We start from the raw sequence: 15,620 nt of genomic DNA on the forward strand, positions 1-15,620 counted from the left end.
TTTATCCCAATCAGCTCTTGTTTAAATCAGCATGAGTCACATACCCATTGATTCGACGTTCCTTAATTGGTACTTATAGCACTGCATTATTCTGATTATTCCGTCATAAAGAATTATAATAGTGACATCTTCCTGAATACTGTGTAGCGAATTCATATTTCTATTAGTTTACATTATTACCATTGTATTGGGCTTAGATGGCAAGTTTTTGGTAGCAGGGGCAGTACAGGACAGAGAATGACCATGAAAGAAGTGGCAGAGACAAAGCACTATGAACTGGCCACAGCCCCACTCCCCATTCCTCTGCATCACTCAGGAGAAGGAGATAGAAAAGAGTGGATGGGAGGAGGGTGTTTTTAATTTGCTTTTGGTTCTCTTTGTTCTAGTCTGTTAGCAGTTGGCAATAAATGACATTAATCCCCGGGTACTGAGTCTGTTTTGCTCATATAGTAATCGGTGAGTGATCTCCTCATCCTTACCTCAACCTTTTGCACTTATTTAGAAACCATTCCATTCCTTTTATCTCCTTCTTTCTTTGGGCTGGGGCAGTGACACAGTGGTGTCACTGTGGAGTTCAGTGGCTCACCAGTGTGAAACCACCACAGTTCTTCAGAAGATGTTTTCTCCCACCATTATCTCTGTCACCTATACATTAAACTGCAACATGCCACATGATTTTTTTTTGTAGTGTATACATACATAATCCCATGTTGAGTGTCAACTCAACAGCTCCACGGGGATCATGAATTACTTTGCAAGTAAGAGCAGAATTTGACCTCACAGTACTACTCCCTAGTGAGCAATACAGGCAGGCTGGTAACAATGGACATGGAGGAGTCTGAGGTACCCAAAAACTTTTTTGCCTCAATCTTCACTCGCAACTGCCAAGCCAGTCTCAATGACATTTCAAAAATCACAGTGTCAGGTGAAGTCCTCAGTGACAGGAAAAAAGGCAATATTACATCCATTTTTAAGAAGCACAGAAAGACCAAGGGAACTGACAACCTGTTATTCTCACCTCAGTGCTGGGGAAGATCACGGAGTAGATCCTCCTGGAAGCTATGCTAAGGCACATGGAAAAGAAGGGACATGGGATAACCAGCATGGCTTCACCAAGGGCAGGTTCTGCCTGACCAACTTTGTCTCTTTCTATGATTATCTAATTGTGTCAGTGGACGAGGAAAGAACTACTGATGTCACCTCTCTGGACTTGAATAAGGCCTTTGGTATGGTTCTCCATAGCATTCTTCTCTCCAAATTGGAAAGATATCGATTTGATGGGTGGACTGTTCAATGGACAAGGAACTGGTTATGAGATTGTACCCAGAGTGGTAGCCAATGGCTCAATGACTGGATGGAGATCAGTGCCAAGTGGTGTTCCTCAAGGGGTCAGTACTGGGATCAGTGCACTTTATCATCTTCACCAATGACACTGATAGCAGGATTGAGTGCACCATCAGCAAATTTGTGGATGACACCACTGCAGTGTGCAATTAACATGCCTGAGGGATGGGATGCTATCCAGACAGGCTGAACCATGGACTCAGGTAAACGTCATGAAATGAAAATGGTTTCTTACTCCTTGCATAGCCAAGCAGTAAGTGGGGATGAGGCACTCACTGGTTTCACAGACACTTGCCAAATCAGAGATACTCTGAGAACTTCATAGAAAACTTCAGAGAGAGCAGATAGTTGTTTTGGTGGAACCTGTTCAAAAATCAAAGTTGACTGCACTGGCCTAACCCCTCTAACCAACTCAAGCCTGTATGTGGTTCCTCATTTTGGTTTATTGATAGCACAACATGTTCCTCTCATTTCCACCCAGCTGGTTTTTTTTGCTACCCAGTCAATTAAAACACTTTTTGAATGTAAAAAACAAACATCCCTTCTGACATTTAAATCCAGTATTTTTTATCCTATCCAAGGCAGACTTTGGGAATGGTGCATTGATTCTTTTATGAACCGTTTTTGTTCTCCACAAGTTACTAAAAAATGTCACGCTTCTAAGGAGAATTATGCCTTTACTAGGAAACTTACAGGATTCCACAATTGGCTAAAATTTCAAAGCCACTTTTCTAGGTTTTGTGCAGAGCAATTCACTCATGTCAAACTCATGATCCACTACAGCCCTTCTGAGTTTCTTCTACCTAGTGAGCTGCTCCCTAATGTTTTGTGTTGATTATTCTGACTTAATCACAGAACCTTGCATTTGTTGAATTGCACCTATTTTTCTGCACACCCTATTCAATTTGTTAAAGCAATTTTAAATTCTTGTCCCATCTTCCAAAGTGCTCAGGGGCACTTTGATATCACTTGCAAATATAATTCTCTTTATTCATCATCTCACTATACTGAAAGCACATGTTCTTTCAGTGTAAGTAGCTCATGGTCGTCATCCTTTTTCTGAGTTTATAAGAACCTTGTCTCAGACATACCATATGTTCAGACCGTTGCTGCCAATGGAGGATTACAAACAGTTTTTCCTAAATTCCCATCTTGCCCTTTTTCTAAGGGAGAGCACATGGTTGGAATAATAGTTTTAGGTAATTTTCTTTGTTTTCCGCTACATAGGCCAAAACATAATCCTCACCCTGAAATCATACCTTCATCATCTCACTTTTCTCCAATGTCTACACAGATCTGCTGCATCTGTTTCTGCAAGGAGACCGGAATTCACTGCAATTTATCCCTTGCCAAAATCGTAACAGATCCTTGCTGCAACCTATTATGTGCTTTTACATTCAAAAGCATAGAAGCTCACTATCCTCTAGATTTTTTGTTCTGGAGGCCACCCCAATTTTACTTTTAAAGCAACATTTCTCATCTTTATTACTGGAAAGTCACACATCTCTTAGAATAAAAGATTAAGTTGCCTTTAAGGATACAGTAGACAGTGGAAGTTTGGGACTGCTAAGATGTTCACGAGCAGCATTGTTCCCTATTTAACATCTATTTAACTGGAAAAGAATTTAGAAGAAAGGGTATATGCCATTAAGGATTTAAAACTGCCTCACATGTTAAGGCTGCACAATTCAAACACCTGTTTGAGGCCTCTGACAAACTCTCAAAAAACTGTCTCAGACAGATGAACATAAAACCTGACACTTATACTAAGAACTGCATGAAAGTTAAGTTTGGCTTGAAAACATATTAGGGACGTGGAGTGGGACAGGATGGGATGTGAAGGGAAGAATTACTATTTCCATCTTTCTTCCTAGACGATAAGTAATTTCAGAATGTGTCTGACCAGCACACAGCTATAAAAGTTACAATAGCACTTACTTTCTGGCCACTTCAACTCAAGCAAGCTTTGCAACACACTTTAAAACTCTTCTAATCTCACAGGATTCTGCTGTTTTCTGAAAATGTGCCTAACTTGAACTTCACATGTGGTCCTCATTTAAATGCAAATCAACCAATTAGCAATTTAAAGTATGGTAGCAGATAATTTCTACTTGAGATGCTTGGTCCTGGAATGTATTAAGGCCTGAACAATGATTCACTTTGTTTTACAGCTTCAGGTATGCAGGCGCTATCTTGCCTGGTAATGCAATGTTTTAATAGTTACAAAATGTACAAATATTTTGCATATTCAAGACTTGGCCTGGAAAACTAATAACATGCTCTTCAAGCACAAGGAAGACCGAAAACATATTTGTACTAAACTTCATGTAATACTGTTATACTGTGGTTATCAATCCTCTGCAATCCAAGAAAATAATCTTCTCATATTCATTAAGTTTTTAGATATAAATACTGTGGTTGAATCCTGATTCCAGCAGAATCAGTTGGCTTTGAAACATTAATTTTGGAAATAGGATTTCATTTTCATTATTGTGGTGAATATATGAGTATTTGATGTAATTAGTTTTGAAACTTTGGTAGATTTTATCTGAGAATAAACAGTTTGAATGCCAAAGGACCTACCTTCCTTCAGATTCAGCCTTGCTTTAAGATGAAATTTGTACTGAACTTAATTCCATAAACTCAAAATCAAGGGGAAATATACATACAGGAATTTTGGTAATTACATGATTAAACACAGCAGTTTAACACAGCATTCTTATTTTAAGGAAAATATTTCCTTCTAATCAAAATACTAAAATCTCAAAAGAATGCTAATACTTCTGAACAATTCTTGGCACAAATACATTAAAATGTACCTTAATGACACAAGCATTAAAACACTATGAAAGGTGAATACACTAGGTAACTTAAACTCTGTAGATAAGTGAAACATTTGTCAAATTAGCATCAGTATTGAGATGATGATGGTCATCGTAATGTATTATGCTTTCCCTCTAAGCTGAAATAATGTCGGAAGATCAATGAAGCCCTCAAAATGGTTGGTGATTTTGTTTGCGAAGCTCATACTGCAGAAATATACAGTGTAATGATATTTAGTTATCAAGTCGTCTGTGAGCACTCCCTTTAAAAGAACAGGAGGAATACATTTGTCTAGACTTGCTCTCTCACCTTATAAAGGGATGAAGTGTCATTTCCCTGTAGTCATATTTGAAATCTGTAATATAAGAAGCCCTAAGCTAAACACAGGCTGAAGAAAGCAGGTGCAGATCTTATGGCTTAGAGAAGAAGATTACTTCTTAAAGCAAGAGTTCCTCAACACTACCAGCACCTCTGAGCTTACACTGTTTGTGGTCACATAGCAAACGAGCATGCAAATGCTGTCATGTTTGCGTATACTCAGAAACCACTTTTACCAGTAGCCAGAGCAAAGGCTGTATTCATGGGAGTGCCCTTAACAGCGGCATGCTATAGTTGTTTTTTGTTTTTTTTTTTTTTGATTCTGAAAATCTAAATCAGATGACTTCCATGGACTTCCTAGTAGAGCTAGCTGAAACTAGAAAACTCCTGCTCAAGAAAATTTGCAAATGCAAAGAAATTAACAGCTCTACACTTCTATATTAGACCATCGCTGGATGTGAATTTCAGTTCTGCCTACCAGGTAAAGTAGCACCACACAGCACTCAAAAGTAACATGAACACGACTACGCTAACTTTAGCCCTCCTGAGGGATTAATATCAGGGCTTAATGACATTAATTCACATTTAGATCATTTATGTTTAACGACATGTTTTCCATGCATACATCTATAAATATTAATTTTGGACTGAAAGATAATCGTTCAACATGATAACAATTAAACAGCTGTAACCTGTCTCATGTGTTAAGTAATGGAGCTGCAGGCAAGCTCCATGAACAGATGGTCTTACCCACCCATGCTTAATGTTAAAGACTTTTTAAAAAAGAGGTGTTGACAAATCTGAACAAGAAGGCATAGTTCTAATGCAAATTGGCCAATTTGCAATTTAGATTACTCTAAAGCTGATTTGGTCTATGGTAAAAATTAAGCTGCATTATAAAACTGAGATGTAACACAGCACATGGGTATATAGCAGATTCCCCACCAACATAATTATTTACTAATTTCATTCAGCTAACAGAGTTTAATGGAAAAGCAGCTGGAAAAGTATTCATATTTATGGGCTTCCTATGACAGTTACTTAATTTACTCATGGTGCATGCCAGTTATATCACAAAAATAATAGACTTTCTGAAATAATACCATTCCAATCTCACACAACAACTATTCAGACAGGAGAGGGTCATCATACTGATCGCAAGCTGGGATAGAAAAGAAACAAAAACATATCTGAGCACAACTGTGTTATGAAAACTTAATTACAGAGCAAATTTTCATCCAGGCTATCACTTGGGCACCAGCTGTGCATGTGTGGTCTTGATTCACAATGAGATGCAGGTCGAACTTCACCAAACGATTTATGGATGCTGACCTCAGATCCATGAATGTGACCCCCAGACTAAATAAAACAACTGACAGGTGATTTTCCATAGCTTTGCAGTAAACTGGTTATTTAACCTGCTCTCACGTGCATACAAGAAGTGGTAAAATGTTACAATTCTCAGGAGGGAAAGGATGTTTAGATGGACTTAAAATGCTTAGTATTTGGAACATATACTGTTGTGTTTAGATGAATCTTGTATTTGTGCTAAACAATAGCAATAATACTTGAGTTTCTGGTTTCCTCATTAGATTAATTTCATTACAGCACTGTGCAGCTATCTGCTGAACATCTTTGATGTAAATTTTTGGAAGTACGTGTTCAGAGCAAAGACAAGAACTTACAAGTGTGGTCAACATCAGGTATGGTGTTTATGTCAGAGCTACTCTTTGCCAGAGAGTAGCACAAGGACCAGTGTGTGTCAGCAACAAACACCATGCTTACTGCATTAGTCAAAACAATCTTGCCAAGCTTACTGCACACATTGCTTCAAAAAATAATTTAAAAAAAAAATAATAATTGTTTTATCTGGTCTACTCTGTTCTCTCTCACAAACCAAAAGTATATATTTAAAGGTAAATGCATACTAATTTCCTTTTCCAGTCTTGTGATGCTGGGTCTTAAGGAAATAGTGATGCTTAACAAAAAAGACAGATGTCAAAATCGTGCCTGAACAGAAAACTCAAACCTTTGCAATCACCTATGATTTTGCTTCCCAATGTTCTGAAGCATTGGAATAAAAACAAACATATGGTCTCTGGAAGTTCACAGCAATTAAAATTTCCTTTGGTCGTATTTCCACTTAAGTGTCTTAGGAGTAAATATACAAACCAATGTAACTGAAGAAGCAAGCTAGAGTGTAAAAAATTTTGGAGACGAATACCACTGAGCAACTACTTCCTTTTAATTATAGCAACAGACTTGTTTCTTTCCTTCCTTTTACCCTTTAATAATTAGAGTCAACTGAAAATCAAACATTGGGATAACTGAAAACGAGACTGGACATTAAGAAATCTATAAAAACTGTGAGTTTCAAAACATTTTAAATGGCATTCATGCTTCAAAAAAACCAAAACAAACAAAGCAAAAAAAAAAAACCAAACCAAAACCAAAACAAACAAACAAAAAACCCAAGACATATTCTCTTCAACAAATATGAATTAGGAACTAATATGATTCAGTGCACATTCCAGTATGCATCTTTGTAATTAATGCTTATGCGTGTACCCCATTCTCTGCAATCAGCTAGAGATATGGCGGGCTTTCCAAAGACTGAATAAAGCGCACTGGCCTTAAAATTTATAACTTCTTAGGAATATTCATTTCCCCAAGAAGTTGTAAATGCAGGCCATTGCATTTCATGTGACTGCCAGCTAACAGCTGCATGGAAGAAAGAAATCCGTATTTCTAAAATGCTTCACGCTACTGTAGGTTCAAATGGTGTATGACTCAGAAATGAGAAAGATGCAGTTGTTATCATTTGGGGCATTTGAAAGCAGAGTGGGAGTCTCTCCTGCACACATACAAGTTAGGTAAACATTCCGCTACCAAGTTTAGAGCTGTAAATAGCAAAAAAAGCTTGGGTTACATCACAGGGTGACATTAAAAACCTGGTATGCATGGAAATACGTTCTGATGTCCTTTACATTTTGAAATTTATTGCTCAGAAGGAGTTAGTATGTACTCTAGGGTAGATGAGAGAAAAGCAAATTGACTCTCCATTTACCAAGCTGAGGAAGCATTGCTTTTTACTCTACTAAGTTGGAACAGCTCTTGGAAATGAACAATAAAATGACCTGGTTTCTCTATAATACTGGTGGTCCTGAAGAAAACAGCTCTAGGAAAAATAAATGTTAACAGCAGGCTAGAGCTTGTACCTCATTACTTGTCTTTGAGGCTGTAAGGGCAATATAAACAAATCAAACTATCTTTACAGCAGCAGCCACAAAGTAAACACACATTTGAAGAATAAACAGGTGGGAAGAGAGACCTGCTTGGCCAGCACTGAGGAAAAACTAGTTTGTGCCTAATATGTTGGAAAAATTGTTCAAGAGCAGTTCATCCGTGTATAACTGCAACCCTTGAAATGCTGCCAAGGTCAGCGAGACCAACAGCAGAGCAATCTGCTGAGTAATTGCTCGTTGGCAAGTCAAAGCGGTCAAGGGAAAGGCTTTATTCTCCTTCTAAAGATTTACTTTATTTTATTGTTTAAAAAGTTCTCTCCTCACCTCTCTACTCACTTTGTCAGCATGTTTTCTGGAAGCTCCTTAAAAATGTTAACCACATCAATTCTCCCCAGGGTCCTGCACAGACGGATCTTGGTTCCCCCTCCCTCCTATGTCTGGGCAACCTCATTAGTAAACAAACAAAAAAAATCAATTCTGATTTTTTTTTTAATAAAGAGCTCACAAATCAATCTTACTACTTCACACCTGACTCCCTTCCACAAAATGAAATCCTACCTCGGCTTTGTGACGCAATGATGTGGATACCAGCAAACATTTCCCTGTTTCCCTGTCCTCGAGGCTAATGTCACTGTTTCCTGTGACCACCACGCGCAGCACCGCCATCCTGCCTCCCTGGCAGGGCCATAACTTGCAGGGAATGCAGCTCGAGCCTTTCCTCTTGATACTCATGCACCGTTGATGACTTAGCTGAGCCCACACACTCTGTGTGACACTTCTTCCAAAACATGCACAGAAGTTGAATTTCTCCAACCTCTTTTCAGCTTGTGGCAAAACCAAACAATGATGTATTTACATCCATTATCTCTACTGCTATTAGATTTACTGCTCTATCCTGCTACACACATCATCTCTTCTGACTAACTTCTCCATCTCTTTAAACATGAAACTGTTTTTCCTTTTGGACTTCTTGGACTATTTAGATTATCTTCTGATTTCCACATCATTCAGCATTAACGCTTGCCTTTGCCTGACCTGTGGCCACCTTTTCACTGTCATTTCAACTCACCTCTAAGAACTTATCCTCAGTGCCTCACACAGGTCAGAGATGCGCCCCTAAATACTGCAGAGCCACCGTGTTACTCCTGAGACAGCCTTAGCTGAACTTAGTACAAGGCTCATCACACTCCTATGGATAAATGAGCGTGCTCTTAAAATTAGACCATTGCCAAGCTCTTTGTCTGCTTCCTACCTGTTGTCACACAGTTGTTCTTATGTGTGGTTACGCAGAGATGAGATAGGCCCCTCCTTTTGCGTTACAGTCCTGCTGCACCTTGCACAAAGGAAGCCTAGTGTAGAGGGGGGATTTTCCAGCTATACCACAATTCAAAACCTAATTAAAAATGATATATTTTGAGCAATTCTTCCTCTGTTTCTGTTTCCTTAGTTCCCTTATCTACAAATGTAATCTCCCATGCTGGTTCACCATCATGCCCTAGGCAGTGGAGAGGATGTACTGAATATGGGACATACACACTGTAACACTGAGTAAGAAAAGCTCCATTAATAAAGGCATAATAATTTCCAATGGGTTTCACACACTAGAACTAACTTGATTACAGAAACACAGAAGCTGTAATAAGGATGAATACTAAATCTGCTGTATGGAACTGCTGTTGTGCTGATATAATTCTAAAGTAGAGCATTACATTGACAAGAAGGTGATTCTGGGTAGTTAGATCACACATTACAAGGTGGCAGTGATGATTCTGTGTGTAGCCAAAACTCACTTTTTAGAGCTTCTTTTCCAAATAATAATAATAATAATAATAATTAAAAAAAAAAAAGGAAGCTTCATTTTTGAGAGTCATTAAGCTATTGCATAAAAACAGAAAAATGCAAATCAAAGACTATATTTACAGTTTAAAATAAATGCGACCTCCCCACCAGCAAAAAGGCAGCTCAAGGGGAGAGACTGAAAAGGGAATTCATTTCACAGCAAACTAGCTATGAAGACCTGATGAGCCATTATATAACAATTTCCTTTCTTAAAATATCAATTCCTTTACACAGACTGACACATGCAAACGTTCTGTTTGAAGAAAAAAGCTTCAAAGTTATACACTCCTTATTCAGACACAGCCAGCTGCGCCAGCACTTTGAATTTTGCACCAAAGACACATTAAAGCATAGCCAGCCTACCAATGGTACAGTGCTCTCCGTTCCACCCCTGGCTACATTCGCACTTCCCATCCTTGCAGGTGCCGTGCTCGGCGCAGCGGGGGTGGCAGGCCCTCTGGTTGCAGGCTGTGCCCGTCCAGCCGTCCTCGCAGCGACACGTCCCGCCCATGCACACGCCGTGCGTGCCGCAGTCCACAGAGCAGATCTCTACATTTGAGAGGGGAATAGGGGAGAAAAGAGAGGCAGAGAGTGCACACGGGAGTGAGAGGTACGCATCAATTAGCAGCGCGGCATTTTAATTCAACACGTGAAGGGTAAGAAAGGCAAAACCTTCGGTAATTAAATCAAAGGAATTTACTGTGAAAGGTATTTTCAGGTAGGACCCAACAGAATGCAGGGCAAGGAATTTTACCTCCATGTTAATGCTTACTTAGTTATCCTGGTAGACTTAGTGGTGCTGAAGTGTACACAGCTCATCTGTTAGCTGTAAGTAATTTTCAATTACATCCTTTGTGATCACATACATCTTAAGAGTAGCCTTTCATAACTAAGATTATGTGACACTTAAAGCTCCTGGAAGTCACAACATACTTGTAACGACTCAACGTACCACACATGTAGGTCACTCTATGTTGCAAGTGAAAATCTAGCATTAATGAAAGATCATTTTAACAAGGTTTCCCCTCCCTATCCTGCTCACTGTTTTCTTTCCAAGTAAAAATGTGCCATTTCTGACACGTTTTTTTATTATAAAGAGTCAGTCTTACTGAGACAAATTAGTACTATGCTGACATACTGACACGTCTGTTAAATATAAAAGATGATCCTCTTTTACTTTCAGTAAATTTGTATCAGTGACAGCTACGAACAGTCTGGTTTAAATAATAGATCGTTAAAAAAATAAATCAACATTCAGCAATTTAACTTGTCATTTACGTATGCTAACAGGATCTTGCAACTGATAGAATAATTGAAAAATATGTTAAGAGCCAAAGGTAGACAGAGGCCAAACAACACATGTTAAGTCTCAGCTAATACAAGATGTTAATTTAGACTGCCGGATTTTGCACTTACAGTTATACTTCATTTAGTCAGACTCCAAAAAACTTTACTTCTGCTAAGCAGACAACAGAATAAAAAGAGAAGCTATAATACAGCCTGAGGGACTTCTTCTGTTCGTTGGCACTGAGCTGCTTGTAACCACACACTGCTTCATAAGTGTACTGTATTTAGGTTTTGTTTTCTTGTAAAAGACAACAAACAGTTTAGCAATAAAAGACTGAAATTATTTTCAACAGCTTTCAGTGCATGAAAGGTTTCCAGTTTTCTATTCAATAGTGGTTTTCTTCCCCAGCAGAGAATAACTCTCTCTCCAAATGTTGTGGAACATTAAACAGAGTATCAGGGAGCTGTGACATTTTCCATGAGAATATTTCTGGAGAGAGACAGCTGCAATTCTCCCTCCTGCTTCTCCCCTCCCCCAACTCTTTTTTCCTATACAGCATTTTATATCTACTTTGAATTAAAGATTTGATTAAGAGATCTAAGATGGTTTGATTAATTTTAGAGTCGCAAAACATCAACGCAGCTCCAAAAAAGAAAGGGTTATTTCTCTTCAATCTAATCAATTTTTCATTAGAGTGGAGGTGTTTATCAGCTTTTAGCACACTAGCTTTGAGCAAGGTGCGTCAATCTTTGTAATGAACTTATTAATTAGAGTTAATTTAATTGAAGTGGAATTGAAGGGCTAATTAACGGACAAACTGCTGATGAAGATAGAGGAAAGCTCTGCTGATTTCAAACCTATAAACTCCTCTGATGGAAATAACTCATTCCTTTTTTTCTTCTATCAGCTTAACAAAATGTTTATGGGTAAGATTTACTTTTTTAGTGTACCAGTATGAAGGTCATTTTGCACAACTTCAGAAAATAGACCTCTTACAAAGCTCTTCTGTGAGTTTGACGCTTCTGAAATATCTGAGATCAGAAATACTGCATGTTTTACAATTACCAATCATTCCTTGAAACACAACTAGAAGATGGTGCATAACTGAATAATCAGAAATAGCACAGAGGACACTATGTCAAGAAATAGAGGACCTATGTTTTGCCTGAGAACTACAAAGGGTCTCTCACAAATAGCCAATTTTAGTACAAGAAATGTTCAGAGATTTTTTTCTTCTAAACAAATTTAACAGAAGATATTTTCTCTTCTCTGTCACTTTTTCTTGAATATTTAGAACTTTGTCCTATCATCTTCATATGCATAAAACATGATGGAGTATCACAGATCCAGGAAGTACATTTGTTTTGAAAAGATAGTTTCTCATGAAAATGTTATATTTATTCATAAGCTGGCACAAACCCAGCTAGCCCATGTGTTCAGTTTTCATTAACAAAATCAGTAAGATGAATTGTTTAAGACAAATATACGTCTCACAGTTAGAAATGATTTAGTCTCTTGATACGTGACTACCAAGCAACATTCAAAAAACTTGTATTGGTTAAGAGGCTGCTGTTATACTTTATAAATATTTAGATAATGCTCTCTAACTGTAACACCAGCCATTTTCTCCTGTTGTTTCTAAACTCAGATTATAGTTATAATAAGCCCAGTTTCAGACTTCAAGAAGCTTCCTCTACTTCTTCACCTCTACCAACTCCTTCTGCCCTAGCAGTCTGTGCCTTTCCTCAAAAGCTGTTAAGAATTCATTCTTGCATTTGCATTGCCTTCGAAATGGAATGTCTGAATGCAGATTTCAAGAAAAAAAATGTCTTCAATTAGCTAGAAATTTTTAAAATGGGAGATTCTCTCCAATTTCACTGCTATAGTTGCTAACTAGACTTATTAGGTAAGATGACACTTAGATACATATATTGTACAAAAACATTCTGTACTTGCACGTGAACTAACAAGCGAAAATGGCTAACAGAAAACAAAATAAATTATTTTCAAATACTTTAAGTTCATTAGCTATTTTGAACCTTTGAATCAATTCACAGTTCATGCTACAGTCACCTGAAAGGCTTCCATCAGCCTGGCAGGTCAGATGGTAACTCAATAATACCATTGAAATGGTGCTATCCAAGACACCATCATTTTACAAAACGTGAGTGCTTTTAACCCTTACCATTGGAGCAGTCTGGACCTGTCCAATTGGGATCACATGTGCAGGTACCACTCTCCTGAAGGTAGGTGCCATGGCCAGAGCACTGGTCAGGGCACAGCGTCTTCAGGATTTCACAGTTGCTGCCCCCCCAGCCCGGGTTGCAGTGGCACTCGCCATGGATGCACACACCATGGCTGGAACATGCTGGGTCCAAGCAATCCGCTGCACGGAAAAGAGAAAGATCAGCTTAAAGATGTTGTTTCTAATGATAGTAATCACCTCAAGGTGCTTGTGGCACTGCTTGGCTTAATCTACACTTTAGGACATTCTGAAATGTGCAGCATTGCATTCTTAAAGTAGATTGAAGCTGAGAAATTCATCTTCGCTTCATTACAGTGAGTGAGGAAAAGGAACAGCAGACCAAAGTAGCTTGGTTCCAGCCCCCCTCTTCTGGCTACAAGGCAAAGAACCCTTTCTTTCATTTCTGACTACAAGTCCTAGCCAATTTCTGTTAGGATACATGCAATTTTCTTCATAAAAATGTATCATTTCCACACCGTTTTCTGGTATCGTGAAATCTATGTGTGGATATAACTGTCTTCAAGACATTTACAGGCTGCCATTGAGTTAACAGAGAACCTTTAAAGTTTGCTAATTTTTCTGAAGTACAACAAGATTGGCCCCAGGTCTGATCTCTATTTTGCCTAATCACACTGTGACAACTGTTGGATTACTTGCAATGCTTGGTATCAGCTGACCCAATCCAGAGCTATAGAGTTCTGACAGCTGTACAAGACTCTCAACTAGTTTCAGAAATAAATGAGTTCCATACTCCCTATCCTTCTTAATTCACTTTAATGTTCTTTAGATGACGAGATTTAATTTAGCAATTTGACTCAATAAAATGTTACACTTGTAGGGTCAATGGTCTGAAAATTTAATTCCAGGGACTTAATTGCATTACTTTGTACGTGGAGATCAATAAAATCAATTTCATTGAGGAAGAAAACGGCGCTTTTTACTCCCTAAAAAAAAAAAAAAAAAAGAATAGAAAATGAACTGCATTTTGCAGCACACCAGAAAGAATATTATTATGCACATCTCTGGAATACAAAAATGACGTGCCATTTTTCACTGTGATGCATTGGAATCAGCACTTTCCACAATGTGGTTGGTGGAAAAGATGGCTAACAGATGCGATACATTAATGATTTATTCTAGATTTTGAAAATTCAGTCAGTCTTCATGTACTGCAACAACTATTTTTTGGGTGCTTTCTTCTTAGCCAAAGAAAGTAAAAACTGGCAAGTAAAAGATATAATGTATTGGGGGGAATTTTTACATGGATTAAGAGTAAGTGAAGTGTAACAATTCTGTAGCAGTACTAACTCTTCCCAAACTTGATTTTTAGTATTATTAAATGATTTTTGAGGAAACACTATGCAACAAGCATAACCCAGTGTATATGATGCAATGAACAGCAGATTTTTTTTTTCCCCCTTTGGTACCAGTGCAAATGATCAAGATCAAGCAACACTGATAGAACAAGACATGCCAGCTGGAAACCTGACCAGCAGCAGCAGGTGCTGGGATAAATATTTGTTCCTTTACCTTCTTCACAGTTTTCTCCTTTGTACCCAGAGTTGCAGGCGCATGAGCCCATGATGCAGATGCCACGGCCCCCGCACTGGGGATCGATGCACTGCGTCGCCGGCACGTCGCACTCGGTGCCCTTCCAGCCACTGTAACAGAGGCAGCGTCCTTTGGAGTACTGCCCATTGCCGCTGCACAGCACAGGGCAGGCTGCTGTGAAATAAAGCACCATGGAGAAATTCAAATCAAGGTTTTCATCAAAGCTTTATAAACACGAACATCTATGAAGTCGGTCACATGCCAATTTCTTAATGTATATGTTTTCACGCTTGCTTAGGCTGACTTGAGGGTAAGGATGGGGCTGATGTACCTCTCGAGCAGTCGGGGCCCAGAAAGCCAGGAAAACAGTGGCAGGATCCTGAAACACACTCTCCGTTACCATGGCAATTCCGGGGGCATTCCACCACAGACTCTGCAGGAAAAGAAGCGGGATCACTCACTGGCCCCCAGAACCCACCACGCAGCCACTGACTGACAGCACACCCAGGCTCCCTGAGCAGTGTTTTTGGTTGCTTTGTTTGAAGAGCGTGCAGAGCTGTTATTTTCTATAGCTGTGCCTGTAATATCTCAGGACTTCACGTTCCAGCAGAAAAGCTCAAATTATAATGGTAAAACAATATGAGCTCTATACTCAAAACACAGCTCCGTGCTGCTTAGCAAACACTTCAAGACAGACCACTCCTTTCAGCACAGCTTCGCAACAACGTATGTGCCTTGTGCCTTAGACCAATAATTACAGTATATTTTCTGCACTTTCTTTCTGAGTAGAAAAAGAAACACTATGAGTGGAAAATCTGTGAAAAAAAGGTCACCAGACTATGGGTTTGCTGGGCTTGTTTGGCCCGGAGAAGGCTCATTGTGGCCTCCCAGTACCCAAAGAGAACTTAAAAACAGGAAAGAGACCAACTTTTCACATGGGTCAATGGTGAGAGAACAAAAGGGAATG

General features: G+C 38.9%; 1 protein-coding gene across 10 annotated transcripts in view; it reads right to left on the reverse strand.

The window, feature by feature from the left end:
- The window catches only part of TENM3 (teneurin transmembrane protein 3), a 399,330-nt gene that overhangs the window by 63,287 nt on the left and 320,423 nt on the right, over nucleotides 1–15,620 (reverse strand). For all 10 annotated transcript variants that reach the window (XM_085222460.1, XM_085222461.1, XM_085222459.1 and 7 more), the window contains 4 exons: nucleotides 14,985–15,086; nucleotides 14,633–14,827; nucleotides 13,043–13,243; nucleotides 9,933–10,118 (listed from right to left, as the gene is read on the reverse strand). In XM_085222460.1, coding sequence (XP_085078586.1) covers nucleotides 9,933–10,118; nucleotides 13,043–13,243; nucleotides 14,633–14,827; nucleotides 14,985–15,086 — 684 coding nt within the window. The remainder of the gene's footprint in view (nucleotides 1–9,932; nucleotides 10,119–13,042; nucleotides 13,244–14,632; nucleotides 14,828–14,984; nucleotides 15,087–15,620) is intronic.

This window comes from Meleagris gallopavo, chromosome 4 (assembly GCF_905368555.1).
Source record: "Meleagris gallopavo chromosome 4, MGAL_WU_HG_1.1, whole genome shotgun sequence".
Lineage (NCBI taxonomy): Eukaryota > Metazoa > Chordata > Aves > Galliformes > Phasianidae > Meleagris > Meleagris gallopavo.